The sequence below is a fragment of the Artemia franciscana genome, chromosome 6 (assembly GCF_032884065.1).
Source record: "Artemia franciscana chromosome 6, ASM3288406v1, whole genome shotgun sequence".
NCBI classification, from domain to species: domain Eukaryota; kingdom Metazoa; phylum Arthropoda; class Branchiopoda; order Anostraca; family Artemiidae; genus Artemia; species Artemia franciscana.
The window spans coordinates 35,253,557-35,270,753 of NC_088868.1; the positions used below are offsets into that span (position 1 = coordinate 35,253,557).

At 34.6% G+C, this 17,197-nt stretch overlaps 1 protein-coding gene across 1 annotated transcript in view; it reads right to left on the reverse strand.

The window, feature by feature from the left end:
* Positions 1–17,197, reverse strand: part of LOC136028353 (microtubule-actin cross-linking factor 1-like) — a gene marked incomplete in the record, with an annotated part of 451,602 nt that overhangs the window by 234,089 nt on the left and 200,316 nt on the right. The window contains 1 exon segment of the mRNA XM_065706142.1: positions 9,209–9,466. Coding sequence (XP_065562214.1) covers positions 9,209–9,466 — 258 coding nt within the window.

Genomic DNA, 17,197 nt, shown 5'->3' on the forward strand with positions numbered 1-17,197 from the left:
AACTTTTGTTACAGAATTCTTTAATTGACACGTTCGAGCCGTTATATTCATACATTCGAGCCGATTAAAAAAGAGCATTTCCTGCAATATGACATGCAGTCAGAGGAAATGATAAGCAGTCTTAGGAACAATTCCTTAAAAAGCAGTGGAAGTCCTACAATTCAATACCTATTCTAGAACACCATTCACATGGGAGCCATCTTTGAATTATTTTTGAACGAGAAAAAAAACTAAATATACCAATAGGTACAAACCAGGGGTTCTGAGGGAGGGTTCACAAACATTATGCTTCTTTTAATAGATTCTAGGAAGTTGAAGTGGAAAATTACTTTGCATCCTCAATTTCTACTGATCAAAAAACAAACTAAATGTTTTAACTGAACATAAATAAACTTTGTGAAATAGGCGGGAACCTGAATAATTCGACAAAACTGTTTTTGAAACATTGATCATCATAACGAATGCAATGTTTGATGAGTTCTTTGAACCTTAAACACGTAAAAATGGCAATAACTGCAAACCTAAGAAAAGATATGATGTAAAACAATCAAAATAAGGGAATATTTCATATTAAAACATATATAAGTAGAGTGTAAAAAACTAATAATAATAACAAACGATAATAAAACGCGTAAGCACGTATTATTGATAACTTACCAAAGATATTCCCTAGAGACAATCTGGATTACAGACTCTTAATCTCGACTGTAAATACTTGAAATCCACCGACTATCTAGATTCACAAAAAATGGTTTTAGGGACAATCCATAGACATATAGATTTATTTAGCACACAAGTAAGGCCGTATCCTGGGGGTGGGGTTTGGTACCTGGTTTGATCCCCCTCCCGCCGAAATTTTGTCCGACTTGTAAAAACGTAACAAAACTGCATATAAACAATTTCTGAAACGTTTCTTTTTTTGTACCCCGTTCCCAAGCAAAAATTCCACTTTACGCCCTTGCACATTAGTCCCATGACTACAAAAAATAAATGTATCTGACAATCTGTCTCTAAGCAAGATTGTGGTTTAAGCTTGAAAAATGTATATATTTTTCTGTTCAGCCCGATATGCATTTTCAGGCGACGTTAGCAGTGTAACATCAAAATGGGTGAACTATCAAGGTGCTGCCAACTAGGGTGGTTCTGGCCCCACTCCCTCAAGGTGTGCAACGGCTAGTCATTGATTCTGACGGCACTTGGCATTTTGTCTGATGTGGCTTTCGGCTCGAATCTACTCCTTCTTTTCAACAGCCTGGCTAGTCGCAGAAAAAAAAAAATCCGAGTAAGTTTAACAAACACGTTTACGAAGTGCCTAGAAACGTATCCGATCATAAATCCCTCGGTTTTTTTTGTGAAAGCTATTTTTGTTGTTGATAATAAAACGACTCTTAGGACTTTGAGTGGCTTTTCAGAATAAAAGTTAGACAACATGTTCCAACTTTTGTTTGAATGAAAGAACTTCCATCCGCTTTTCAAACATTTAATGTTATTATTCCTAACGGGTTTTATAGCTGTCACTGATCTCCAGACAGTTGTCTGATTGAATACTCCTGTAGAAAAAAGAAAGATGATGAACCCAGGTGTTATTAGTTGGCCACACTGCACACACCATCACCACAAAGGGACTAGACAGACGAATGTAGAACTAGAGGCGGCTAGGATTTGCGAATTTTAATATACGCGCGACAGAATATGCTTGAGACAAGCACTATTTAATAACAGATTGTTAGTGAGCCACTCAGGCAAATGCTTTAATCAATAATTGTCGAAGTTTTCATTTATCTTATCATTTGCTTTTATTTATCTTGTAATTTATGTTGCCAAACTTTTTCCACAAGCTCATTTTTGCTCCTTTTCAGCCAGATCTTCCTATTTCGTCAACTGCGCCTAAGCCCTGTCTTCATTATGGCTTTTTCAGACCAAGTCAGTCGACCGAAAACAGTTTTTCCCTAACCATATTTCATTTATCCTAGTAAAAAAAAAAAAAAAAAAAAAAAAAAAAAAAAAAAAAAAAAAAAAAAAAAAAAAAAAAAAAAAAAAAAAAAAAAAGCCTTTTATTGTCTTTTCATTCAGGAAAAGAAGGAAAGGGAAGAGAATCTTCAGCTATTTCTCTATTCTTAGCCCAGCAGTCTAGCTAGTCGCTGGAAAGTTCGACTTTGCCTGAAGAAGCCACATCTTAACCACAACCCACTCTCAGCCAACTGATGATGCAATACAATTGAACATTCGAACTGAAAATACACAGTACAGTATTGAGACATATTGAAAGAAAATTGTAAACGAAGCAATTGATGCAAATAACAGGACAGGGCTTTAGTCTATCGATGGTCAGTCAGTCTTTTTTATTTGAGATCCACATCCGTGAATTGACTTTGTGGTGTGCGGACTTCGACTGACCAAATCGGCAATCTGGCTTCATTTAGTAATCAATAATCGAACTGTCGTTTACTCCGATTGACAATATCTGAGGTAGTTAAGTTGAAAAATCCGTCGGTTATCAATCCATCTTTTTCTTTCTTCATTATTTTTTTTATTCTTCATTTTCTTCATTTATTATCTTTTTCATTATTTTTTTTTGTGCAGGACAACCGAGCCAAAAGATTTGTAGCCCACGGGACACAGGTTGGTCATGCTTACACCATTCACTTTTGATCTTCAAGCCCTTGGTAGATTTCTGCATTTCTTCACTTCGTAGACAAAAACTATGGACAACAAGAGTGTGTCACAGCATGTGTGCGGCCCATCGGCCGCAGTTAATCACTTTTTATCTTGGACCATTTGTTATATTCTTTGGACTTCAAACGATAAAAAAAGAAACAAGAACTGGAACAACATATTTTTCACCATTTCATTACTAACACAAATGTGCCAATTGTTGAAAAATGATAAGTAGACTAGATTTATTTCGTTTTACCAATTAATTAAATCAACCCTTTCAGAGCACAGTCCAGAAGGGGTTTAAGAATTTGTTCTCTTTTCTATCGCGTTATTAACAAAAAAAAACTCATCGGTTTTCATCAGATTACGATCAAATCCTTGTGGCGTCTTGCGTTTTCATGATAAGATTCCCAAAATTAGACGCCAAACTTCTCAAAATTAGATAAAAGCAAACATAATACCAGGAGCGCTGTTATTCAAAAAATGATTAGGGGGGGGGTCAAATTTTCAACATTTAGAGGAGGAAGACAATTTTTTCTTCAACAAAATACCAAAAATAGTTGTTTTTTTTTCAAAATCTAGGGCGGGAGCAAAAATAAAACTACAGGACAATTGTCCCTCCCTTAATTACCACCCCTGGAAAAGATGATATTGTGTTCTTTTCCAGATTGAATTAAATTAACCTGCCAGAACATAGTATAGAGAGGTTGTAAGAATTGTCTTATTTTCAGTCATAATATTTATAACTAAAAAAAAACTGGTTTCCGTCAGATTTTAAGTCAAAATTATATGGCGTTTTCATGATGAGAAGTTTCTCAAAATTAAATGTCATAAATGACATAAGAGTAAACATGGACATTAATTCAAATACAAATTAGAGTCTTTGAAGTCGAATGTTTCCTGTTTACAAATTTGATGAACTGTTTTTTTCCTTTAGGCCAAATGCAATTGAAGCATTCTCTAGTGAATCATTGCCTAATGCCTCGTGTTCTTTTGCTTAAATAGATTTTTCTGCATGTCTTTGGAGAAGAAATTCAACCGACAAAACAAAAAGTTAGGATGGCAATCTTACTAAAATAGTAACCAAATTTAGAATAATCGAGGTTCAGCCTATCCCTGCTTTGTTAAACCCTTCTAGAGATGTCCTTTCCATTCCGGGGAGGGGGAAAAATTGTCAAAATTTTGGTAGTGAAACAAAGTAGAGACTCTAATTTTTCCCCATAATGTGTATATCTCGGAACCCTACGTGTGCCACACAGTTACGCCACGCTCGGTCACATACACTATAAATTATCATATCGAGAGGAAGTTTCATACCCCCGACCGCCTTAATATTTGTATATCTAATATGTTTAGCTTAAACCCCATTATAACACCTCTTAATCATCCACATCCATTCAAGGGGTATGAAAACAAGAGCTAACACCAACAGGAAATTTTCAGGGGGTATGGGCAAATTTTAACAGATGCTATATTCTTACCACGATTTAAATAGGAATGGGATAAAGTCAAATCGTGATATTATCGTTTGTTACATTTTTTTTTCTTGTTTCCCAGGGTGGTGGGTGTCTCATTACCGCATTTTCCTTGACAGGGTCATGCATTTAGTATAATTCATTTCGCTGTGGTAAATCATCGCAAAGCAACAACAAAAAAGAGGAATTACATATATATGGGAACATGTGAAAATCCTATTATTTTCGTTAATAAATATCAAACACGTATGCAAGATTTATTTCGGGCTAGAGGAGGAAATTCATCAGAACTCAAAATAGGTTAAATGTAACAAACTTGAAGGAACTACAAGAAGGCTACTTAAACAAATCAGTAATGATACTGAAACTTTCCAAGGATGAGAATCAGAACGAGTACCTCTCTACGTACGAGCCTGTCGAAATCTAAACTTTTCTGGAAACATAATTAAATATTCAGGTCTATATATAGGACAAATATCACCAAAGAGACTATAGACATTTGACTGGGCAGCTTGTATCTTACAACGTAAATTAACCAATCAAAAGTCTGCTTAATACGGCCCAATTAAAAATTGGAATTTATATTTGTGTTAATGGCTGCAAAATTTCCACTTCTGTAAGGGGGTGGACTCCTCATTCTGAATTAGATCTAATAACAAAATACTAACAGAACAAGTTTATGAAGACAGTATAATACAATCCATCTCAAAAGGCTGGATCTAACGGGAGGGGGTAGAGGGTTTGAACCCCCCCCCCCCCCCAAATGTTTGTCCGACTCGTAAAAATGTAACAAAAAATCATATAAACAAATTCTTGATACGTTTTTGTACCCCCCGAACATAATCCCGGGTAAGGCCCTGTGCTAGTCATATAGGGAGCCAGGGTAGCAAATGAAAGGAGATTTATTCCACCAATTTTTCCAATTGGAGGGAATTTTCTTTTTTTAAAATGCCATTTTTGGTATTTTCATAAAAAAGTAACCATTTCTCCCCAGATTAAGAAAATGTTTTTGTGTCTGCATTGCGTTTTTAAACTTTATTTCCCGGGTGTTGCCGGCATTCAGTTCTATATCAGTGCTATGCTGAACTCAGCTGGCTGAGTTCAGCTGGCTGAACCCAAGCTGGCTGAGTTCAGCTGGCTGAACCCAAGCTGGCTGAACTCAGCTTGAACAACTGTTATCTTTTTCTTTTTTTAGAGATCTTATAATTTTCGAAAGAATTTTCATGCAAGGCATTCACATTTCAGGGGAGGAAAGTCTTCATCATTCCCCTCCACAGCTATGACACATACAGACAATAAAATAGGTCCGATAAGCTATTAAAAAAGAACATAAATAGTGAATCTGTTTCAGACAAAGACATTTGAAAATCAATCTTTCCGCAATACGTATGAAGGAAACTCCTAGGGTGCACATTTTCTTAGACGATTCGAAAACGTTTGAGATCCCTTACTCAAGAATTTTTCCTCGATCTCTTTATTTATAGATTTAACCATTCTAATCGAACTATAGATCTACACATCATGGTTTTTGCTTTATTTCACTAAATTTTTTTTATAACCGGTAAAACTATTGATCAATAAAATATAAATGAGGTGGGAAAAAATTGGATGACGACATAGAAGATTGTCTGACATTCGAGTTCTAACTTTTAATAAAAATTATGTAAAAAACAACAAAAAATCAATAAAAACCATATCCTGGGTCTTCAGTTTTAAATTTAATTTTATTTAATCTAAGTCTTGTACTGATTTATTTACTTGTACTTGTACAATTTAGCTAATTATGTATAAATAATTTTATCGGTTGGGATTTATCGGGTTGGATTCAAATAAACTTGACCTTTTATTAAAATGCAAACTTTAGTGCATTGAAATTAACCAAAATCAAGCTTGTCTAAATTTTTCAAGTTCCAAATGAGCAACGCTGCATAGCTAGTGACGTTAGTCTATATGTATAATAAGAAATAAAGGATAAAAAATAAATAATGTTAGCAAAAAATAAAGGATAAAAAATAAACAATAAATAATGTTACTAAAAAATAAAGGATAAAAATAAAAGATAAAAAATAGAGAATAAATAGTGTTAGTAAAAACTAAAGGACAAAAAAATAAAGAACAATCTTGCTGCGATGGGATCAAACCCTGGGCCCCAAAATTGTCAAGCAGAGCCTCAACCCATATATGGTAGCGACGTTAGTAGTTTCAAACAACTATTCAGCTCATGTTAAACACCAAATATTTGCTTCTCTTCAGTATTTCCATTAGTTAAGACAATGGAGAGGGAAGGTTTCCTGCATCATCATGATATATATATATATATATATATATATATATATATATATATATATATATATATATATATATACATGAAAAATTCACCGATAAAATATATGAACTTGTGTAAATCTTGACACAGTTAATAAAAAATTAAGATTTTAAAGAAGAATCTGGAAAACGTGCATTAACCAATTGCATGTTAACGACAGGAAACTAAGTCGACCATGCGATAATCAAGCACATAACCACATCTACGACACTGGGATTTAGTATCTAAAAACTGAACAAAAGCCTGAAAAGAATATCCGAGCCAAACCACTCTGTAGAGACCAAGGGCAAGGCAATGATTTGAATAAGACTTTCGAGGAGCCTATGTTGTAACTTAATTCAGGACTATGAAATAGGAAAATGGAGGGTAAAGAACACCCAGGACAGCTTGTGCAGGGTCTGCGCAAATATCTTACAAAAATTACATAATTTACCCTCGCTTCTGACCCCAAGTTAAACGGTTTCACCTCCGATTCTGCTGGTTTCCACCCATGTTCAACCGATTTAAGCTGCCACTATGCCCACTCCGATCCCATTTCTAAATCTGGCTCCGGTTGCTTCAGTTCCAGTTCCGTTAATTCTGTCCCTGATTCCACATTCCGAATCCGCCAATTCCGCTCCAAGTTCTGCCAACTCCAAGATATTATATGCGACTGCCTCCGTGGTAATCTGTGGCTGGGAAATGGCACCCCCTGACAAACATTATCATGCCTAAGTGTTTTATCAACCTTTTTCCCACAAACTAAATTTATAAACTAAAAATGACCATTGTTATTTATTTGAACATTGGAAACTTGTCATTTCATAGTTAAATTGTAATGTTCCATGGCAATTCCTCGTCTGTGGCACTCAACGGCTAACATTTGGCACCATCTAGCGTGCATTATCCCACCTAAAGCATTTTCAGACATTTTCCTGCAAAAACATCGGTTTACACTAGAATCCATTGTTTACACTTAATGAAAACCCCCCAATAATGTCTCTTCTAATGACTCCTAGTAATTGAGGGCAGTGTGGCCCAATGTACCAGGCCTACGACACCCCTCCCCCCCGCGCACATCCTTATTTATTCCAGAAGAAATCTTATTCTTATTTCAAAATACAAAATACCAAACAAATGAAATAATTCTTACAAAACAAAAATACATCCTAAAAGATCACAAATTTCTCTTATGAGATAAAAAATACTTCATATAAAACAAAAAATTATTCATATTAAACAAAAATACAATATACTTGTTACAAAATACAAAATACTTCTTACAAAACAAAATACAGAAAATATATTGTATTTTGTAAGAAAAATATATAATCTTTTAGGATGTATTTTTGTTTTGTAAGAATTATTTTTGTTTTACAAGAAGTATTTTTTTTTTTTTTTTACAAGTATTTTGTATTTTGTAAGAACAGTTAGTGATTGCTAGGATGTATTTTGGACATTCTAACAATGAAATGGCAAGTTTCCGCTATTCAAATAAAAAAAACAGTGGTCATTTTAGTTTATAAGGTTACTTTGTGGGAAGTCAAGGGGTGTCATTTCCCAGGCATAGATTACCACGGAGACAGCCACATATAATATCCTAAAATTGGCGGAACTTGGAGGGGAGTTGGCGGATTTTTAACACGAAAATATCTGGAAAATATCTTGGGAATGATGAGGGAATGCTAGAAGGTGCCAGAGGGCTAGTAATAGTGTGACACGGTGAAGTGAATTGACATGGTGTATCACGGTGGGTTGGGTTCCGAAAACGTAAAATCAATGGATTTAATGCATGACTTTTAACAAGAAAATGTCTGAAAAATATCTTAGAAGTGATGAGGGGTGTTAGAGGGTGACAGAGGGCCAGACAGTGTGGTATGGTGGCATGAACTGAGATGCGGTATCACTTTGAGGTTGGCTTGCTAAAACACAAAGCGTTGGCTTTATTGCGTGAATTTTAACGAAAATATCTGAAAATTGTCTTAGGAAAGATATGGGGTGCCAGAGGGCCAGTCATAGAGTGACACGCTGGCGTGAATTAACACGGTGTATCAAGGAGGGTTGATTTGCGAGAACATGAACCAATGGATTTAAATCATAATTTTGTCATTAAAATACCTGGAAACCTGGAATACCTGTCTTAAAAACGTCTTGGGATGTCTTGAAAAATGTCTTGGAGAAAAATTCCTTAAAAGATGTCTTGAAATGCCGTGAAAAAGTCTTGAAGGAAAATGTCTTAATAAAATTCCCCGCTTGACTAGTGGACTCTGAGCACGTCCTATTGCGTAACATTTGCATAACTAAACATTCCCTATGACGTAGCAAACACCTGCATCTCTTATAAAAGTAATAGCACCTGCGTCTTGAGGGGATCGCCGTTCATCTTAAATCATTAAAGGAAGAAAGGAGTTGTGGCTGCCATAAAAAGCAGAGAGGCATCACTACTACAGAGACAGAACTACACCTACGTAAGCATTAAGATGGTTGTCTAAGATTAAAAACCAGGTTACAAAATACATATTGAAAATTGTTTATAAATGTTTATAAATTGTTTATAAACATTAAACATCATTTCAATTAAACATAGCGTGTTATTGGTAAATCATAATTATTTTTTTTTTGGGGGGGGGGGGGGGGGGGGGGTAAAAAAGTTGTCTTTTGTTCAATGACCCATGTAGTTTATAAAACACCATAACGTGGTAAGATAATGAAATTAAAAATTAGTGTATAATAGTTGACTATTTTGTCAAACTAATGCTTGACACTTTACCTTTTGTGCATTTCAGCCGCTTGATTATGCCTACCATCTTTAAGCATTTGTACATCACCAAACATTGACTTAATAACATCGTCTAAAGCATCAACTTCTTGGTTGATCAAATCACAATTTCGCTTAACGTCCGCGGGATGAGCTCGGTAGATCTTCTGTGCTTCCTCCTCAATCTGCTGTTCAAGGTTACCAAGCTTGACTTCCACTTGTTTGGCATCACGATGTACCTTTTCTGCAATTCTTTGGAGGCGTTCGAGTCTGTAATAAGTAAATTTCTAAATAAGTTCACAATTACTTGTTTTACAAGAAGTTTAATTCAATATATTTAGGAAACTCACATGGAATCTCTGTCATAAGATTTTTCCCAGGAGGATGAAAGGTCGTCCTTATCGGCCAACCATCTAGGGTCAAACAAAAAAAAAAGGTCATCCCCAAATGGGATGGGAGGATGTAAGAATGATTTAAGGGAATTGGGAACTTCTTGAAAGGGATTAAAGAGCACGGCTTTGAATAGATTAGGATGGAGTATGAGTGTGCGTAGTTATGTTTGCCTCAGGCAAATTGGTGTTGCAGTAAGTAGTTAGTAGTAGTGGAAGAAGAGGAAGCAGGTAAATTCACAGAGGTTTTATTTGAGCCCCCCCCCCCCGATCTAGAGTTTAATTAATTTTCCTCTTAGCCTTACTAATATATGTTTAAAGCCATATATCTCGATGTTCCTTAATTCTAGCGGGTTTTCTAAAAATGCAAGTTGGCAGAAGATAGTCCTTCAGGTCAAATATTTGGGGAATTCTCAATTGCGCTAGCAGGGTCATAAGAAGCTATTCAAACACTTTTTTTCCATTTTTTCCTTTGTTAACAGAACACTTACAAAGACAGGGGTCGACCTAATAGTCACAAGTACCAGGCTCAAAATTCCTAAAACCCCCAGTTCAACAAAGCTAAGAACACACGTCTTATTAATCCATCAAAACAGAATGACCTTACTAATCTCTTGTAAATTCTTTGTTCAATCAGAATCTATATATATATATATATATATATATATATATATATATATATATATATATATATATATATATATATATATATATATATATATATATATATATATATATATATATATATATATATATATATATATATATATATATAATATATATATATATATATATATATATATATATATATATATATATATATATATATATATATATATATATATATATATATATATATATTATATATATATATATATATATATATATATATAATATATATTATATATATATATATATACGAAGTCAGTGTTAGCCAATAGAGAAGGGGAGTGGTCAAAAATGTTTTAGTAATGTGAGTACTTGTCAGTCATCCCAACCACACTCAAGAAGTGAAGTTCGGTTAGTGTTAGAGTGTGGTCGTGATAACTGACAAGTAAAGTAATATGAGATATCCAACTTTATTCGCATCGACTATTCTGTTTTTAATAATTTAATCATTCTTTTTAATACAGGTCTTTGAATGAGATACAATAAATTCCTAAATCAGAACTGCCATACGCTCTTGTGCAATACTCCTGACTTCCTTATAGCACACTCGACGATTTCTACTTTTAGATTCAATATTTGTGAAAACAGGAATTGAGCAACTGAATTTAAATAAAATACAGAAAAATTTCCAATCACTGGTTAGACATGATAACATTAAAATGTTTATACAGATAAAAAAAACACATAAAGAGAAAACAAAAATAATATACACTAAAAGAGTGAGAAAACTCTAATAGTACTAGCAGCAAAACATGTCAGACGACAGAGATTAAAACATTGTTATGTATATTTTTTTGAGATGATTGAAGAAACTGTCCCACTTCCTTACCACAGCAATCAAAATCGGTCAATCCCGTCCCAATAAAACTGTTCCTGTCAAATCCCTCGCAGTGGAAGTATTTCAAATGTATTCTTAGAAATCAAGGAGGGGGGGATTTTTTCAAAGAAAATACCAGTAAGATATACTTTTCAAAATATAGCTGGGGGCAAATGCCCTCCCCCTCCAATGGGCGCCATTGTCTCCCTGCCATGACAAAAAGGGGGTAGACTTACCTAAAACAATAACTACGGAGATAATCATTCAAAGAAGCGAAAGATCCAACCTGCTTTAATTACCGGCAGGAAACCATGGATAGTGGTGGGGTTTGCATTATTTTCTGAGGAACAGAAAGCTCACTTTAGTGGTGTACACAAAGGAGATTGGCCCAAGCATACAAATTCATTGCAGGGCGGAGGTCAAGCTGGGAAAGGGCCAACTGTACGAGATAGTATTGGGAGGGAGAATTGTAGATATTTGGACAACATTTGAATGTGGATACACCATTTCCTGAGAAGCAGAAGCCTCACTTTCATGGTGCGGCCAGAGGGAGGGGTTCAAGTATATACATAGGAATCCATTCCACGGTGGAGGCCAAGCTAAAACGGCCAGCTGAATGATAAATTATTGGCAGAGAATAGTAAATGTTTTTATATGTCAATGGAGAAGAGTTCCAAAGACATCCGACCATCTACCCGGAGCACTTTTTACGGCGAAATTCTATGAAATTTAGATCTAGAATTAATCTGCCTGAAAAACCATATATTATCTTCCGGTACAAAAGATGTACTAGGATGAAGAAACACAAATACCTTACAAAAATAAATATGTGGATTTTGTTACTATAAAAGATTTATTTGAGAACAGAAGACTAGATATTTGGATAGTATTTTCGTATTTTTTCTTCTTCAAATGAAATCTAAGACCAACACGAAAAATCTCACATTCCCGTAGAACTGTTTTGAATGTTCGCTACTAATGAATAAAAAAAAACTAATAACATAGAGCTGCAGTTTTTTGTCCCTAAAAGCATATCTTTCTTTTGTCTTTTGGCTATCCAAAATAAGGGAGATTGGATTAGATGTATCCAACTGCTCGTTAGAGCCCTTGCTAAATCAACTGGTTAAGTCTGAAAAATTACCAGGTAAGGGTTCGATTTTGAAAGGTTTTGTATGGTATTTTCGCTGAAACAATAAATTTAAAAATTGTCCCTCCTCTAGATTTTAAAAATACCTTTTCCTGTATCTTCACTTAAAAAAAAAAAAATAATAATAAAAAAATAAAAAATAAAAAAAAAAAATCTAAGAAAAATTCTTGTCTCATCTACATTTTCGTGGATCGGTGACCATGTACCATGTATGTACTTACAAACTATATTCAAACCATAATGTATACCCTTATCTCCCATTTATGACAGCCTAGCAATTCAATATTACAATCGGTCAAGACTTCCTTTTGCACCTGATAGGTTTTAAGTTTGGACCACCTATTTCGCACTATATCTATAACCAGATTCTTAAAAATTAATATAAGAGCATAAAACCGCACTTGGGTTGTCTGGGTTGCTGCCCAATACAACAACGGAAAACACTCATCCTTTCAGCACCATTACAACATCCTAACTGGTCGCGTCCGCCATCGAGCTTCCTCATGCGTAAGAGAAGCCCGGAATCCCGGATATGAAACATTCGCGCCATGTAGGAGTTCAGAAGAGGCCTATTGATCATTTAACACCAGGTGAGGGAAGATTCCCAATCAAATGAAACCTAACAATCCACCTTGTGCAGAATAAAGAAATGCTTTTCTAAGGGTGTTGCCACGCTTATATTAATAAAGTGAAAAGGATCATATTCTCTAAATAAAGGTGAGTCACAGCATTTCAAAATAGGTTCTGAGGCAACACTGGCTATCAGAGACACACGAAGAATGAAAAAGCAAACAAGAATAATTTATAAATATATATATATATATATATTATATATATATATATATATATATATATATATATATATATATATATATATATATATATATATATATATATATATATATATATGTATATATACGAGGCGTGTTTTTTAAGTAAGGTCCGTTTGAGCATAAGTAGAAAACGAAAAATTATTTCAAAAAAGTGAATTTATTTTCAGAAAGTGTATACTTTACTCTATTTAACAGCATAGTTGCCTAATTTGTTGGAACACAAACACTTCCCTGAAAATTTGAAGGTTGAACAGACTCTCTCCCAGCAGAAAACCATGGCGTCGGTGTTTTGGAATAGGCATTGTGTTTTTGGTCGACTTTACACAACGAGGAACCACTATCAATACAGAAGCCTACTGGCTAACCTTCAATAAGCTCCGCGGAGCGATTGAAAAAAAGCAAAAAAACTTGGCTTGCTGACAAAGGGAATTGTCCTTCTGCGTGACAATGCAAGACCTCGCATTGCTTTTTAGACCCGCAATTTGTTTGATATTTTTGACTGGGAAGTTTGAAACTACCCACAATACAGTACTAATCTTGCGCCGAGTGATTACCATTCGTTTCTCCACCTCACACAGTACCTCAGTGGCAACCGATACAATGATGATGACAACGTAAAAACGCATGTGAATTCTTGGTTATCGGAACAGGCGGCAAGTTTTTACACAGAGGTTACTTTAAAATTGGTTGAGAGATATGATAAGTGTTTGAAAAAAACTTGGTAAGTATGCCGAAAAATAGAATAACGTATGCACTTCCTGCAAATAAATTTACAGAAAGTATATGTATATATATATATATATATATATATATATATATATATATATATATATATATATATATATACAAAATCCAAATCTCGGGTTTGAAACAATCTGACTCTTCTAGCACAGGAATTTTTCAAAGTTTTACCCCCTCACCCAAAAATTCCACATACGTCCCTGTAAAAGGTTAGGAACTGTCGTGTAAACATTTGTGTGTTCGTGCTTATACCAGTTTCATGTCCATAACAAAGAACTTAAAAAGACTGACAAGTTAGGAAACTTCAACACGTTTCCAAGAAAACAACCAACACCAACTAGCGTTATCCAGCAAAATATATCTCTTTTTACCTTTTCTTTAAATTGGTCTGACAATAAAAATACTTAGTTTTTGTACTTACTCTAAACGTACATAATTAATGAAGCATTATCATTCATCTGAATGAAAGGTATTGACAGGTATATGGCAGAAGGAACCTCAGCCCATAGTAACCAAAAATTGAAGCGTTTTCGAAAAACTGTCTGGTAAGAAAAAATTGTCATTTGTAGCTGATTCAGGAATGGTAACTATTATTTCGATTAATCCCGGTAGTAAAATGTTATTTTGAAAAAAAGGGAATTTTGAAAAAGAGCCTGAAACCCCTTTAAAATGTTGTCGGATGAAATGAAAAGTGCACCATTGGAATTACCATTGTCGAACACTCAATATATAAAAAATTACAGCCCCCAGGTTGAACAAAAGGGAAAATCGCCTTTTGCGTGGGTAGCACTGATGTGTCTTCTTTTTTTCTTTTTTGCTGCTAGAGGGGCACAGAAGCAGCATAGAGAGCCGTTTAAGGGCTCTTTAAAAGCTATTCTTTATATCTAATCCCTTTGTAAAAATCTTACTTGATAACGACATTACGAAGTACCAAATGGCACCCATGAATTGCAGCTCGGGTGTCAACTGTGGAATGGAAGGGCTGTGATGAATGAAGAGAGCACCATCATAATCTTCAAGGTTGAAAACCACAAACCTGAGGTTTAAAATCCCCTTTCTTGTATATCCTTTCCTCCCAGCTCTCCTTAATATTTTTCATAAATAGGCTACTAACAGAACTAGGAGGTGAGTCCAACATCTTAGAGAGCTATTTAAGGTTTTACTTATAAGCTAAATTTTTTTTTATCTTAATGTGTTTTTTTTTCATAAAATTGTCTTGGTTAAGCCATCATAAAGTACCCTACAGAACCAAAAATAACACAATTTGGTTCCATATTTAGAATGGTAACGCTATGAACCATGAAAAGGTACCACTATAATCTCCATGGTTGAAAACTATAGAATGAGTTTTTGATCCTCTCTCTTTTATACTTTTTCTCCCATCCAAATGGCATTTTTCGCGTAAATTCTGGCGTAAAAATATTGAGAAATATGAAAAGGGTACTACATAAATCTAGATAATTGAAAACCAATAGCAAGAGGTTTACAATACCTCCTTTAAATATACCACTTGTTCTCTTTTTTGACAAAATTCCAGATCTTATTTTTTAGAGAAAGTTTAAGAGGGATGCAAAGTATAACCTATATCGAAAACATGAAACACAACAAAAAACGGTTGGACGAAGCAAAATCCTTAAGTGGCCAGCAGGAAATAAACTGATAATTCATATTACAAAAATCTTTTACCGGCCATGAAATCAAAAAAATGAATTACACGACACGATTTTCACTCAATTAAAAATTAAAATAAAAACCTTAGTTTTCAGTAAAGCACTTGAAATATCCTAAAACTATTGGGAAATATCAACAGCAAGTTTATTTGAATCAATTTTTCAAAAATATGTTGCATAAACTCAGAAGGAGAAATTTTGTCAGTTTTAAGTTTCAACTTGGCTCTTTACTTTCATCGGGAAAATGTTGTTTACAAAAATTAAACTTTTAATCGGGTAAGAGTCAAATTTATTGTAATGTAGCAGCAGTAGTAGTATATGTATATGTACAGGGGCGCAATTTGCTATGGGACAAGGGGGCAACTGCCCCCTCTAGACCAAAGTCCCCCAATCTGAAATTTAGTTCTTGCAAAAAAATCTTGTCAAAACTAAGAGAAGCCTGCATAATTCAAGCATCTGAAGATGCTTGTAATTTTTCAGAATTTATTTTTCATAGAAAAATACCTTTATTTAAAGTCAAACAGTGGGGTTAATGGGGGGGGGTTGTGTCCCGTAGATATTTTAACCCACTCCAGGGATTTAAAGATGTCTCTTTTATGTGTATTCATTGAACAAATAAAAATTACGACCCCCCCCCCTAAGTTTCCGTGAATTAACGCCACTGAACCTTAAACTATAATTTAAGGGGCGTTAAATAGGACATTACCTTAGTGTCAATATAAATTTAGGACAATGCATCAGAAGTTGCAAATCATCATCAATTATGAAGGCATGATAAAAGACTTCTATTCATGTATTCTGATTATGCTTCTTTCCTTCAGTCTTTCAATCAATAAAAATATAAAAAGCAGCATTTATAATATGTCTATTAAGGTGTGTAATAATGCATACTAATGCCAATGAAATACTAACCCTTATTCGGAATTGTATCGGATGACAATTAATTATTGTAAATCTAATGAAGGATTATATTCCAAAGCAGCGACCAGCTGAATTATGCAATTTTATGATGTGTATGTAAATGAGAACTGTAAAAATTGTGACTATCAAATAGTCTAGACCCAATTTTAATAAATTTACAATGATGAAACCCCTATATCTTGTCAGGGATGTACGCAAAGGGGGAGGACTGGAGGTCCATGCCCATCCTAAATTTTCTCGAGTTGGGCACTTCTTATTCAGATCTTCATACACCTTTTTTACTATTGCCCCTTCGCCCCCCCCCCCAAAAAAAAATATGATCTGTATATAAATGAGAACTGTAAAAATTGTGATTATCAAATAGTCAAGACCTAATTTTAATCAATTTTACAATGATGAAACCCCTATATCTTGTCAGGGATGTACGCAAAGGGGGAGGACTGGAGGTTCATCCCCCATCGAAATCCTAAATTTTCTCGAGTTGGGCACTTCTTATTCAGATCTTCATACACCTTTTTTACTATTACCCCCCCCCCCAAAAAAAAATCCCAAGTAAGTACCTTATCTTGCATAGTGCTTATGTGCTTCCGTGAAAAAAAAGATGTTGGTGTTAGGCCTATCTCATCAACTGCTCTCGGATCAGTTATGTGCTAGCATATCTGAACATACGAGTGATAACGACGATTCCCCCAGACTGGTTCAAAGGCACTTCTAGCATAACTTTAAGGATCTTTGTAAGATCCACTGCGCGCGTGCATCCCTGTAGCTGTATCGGTTAGTGATATTTAATGAGACAGATAGACATGAATTCATA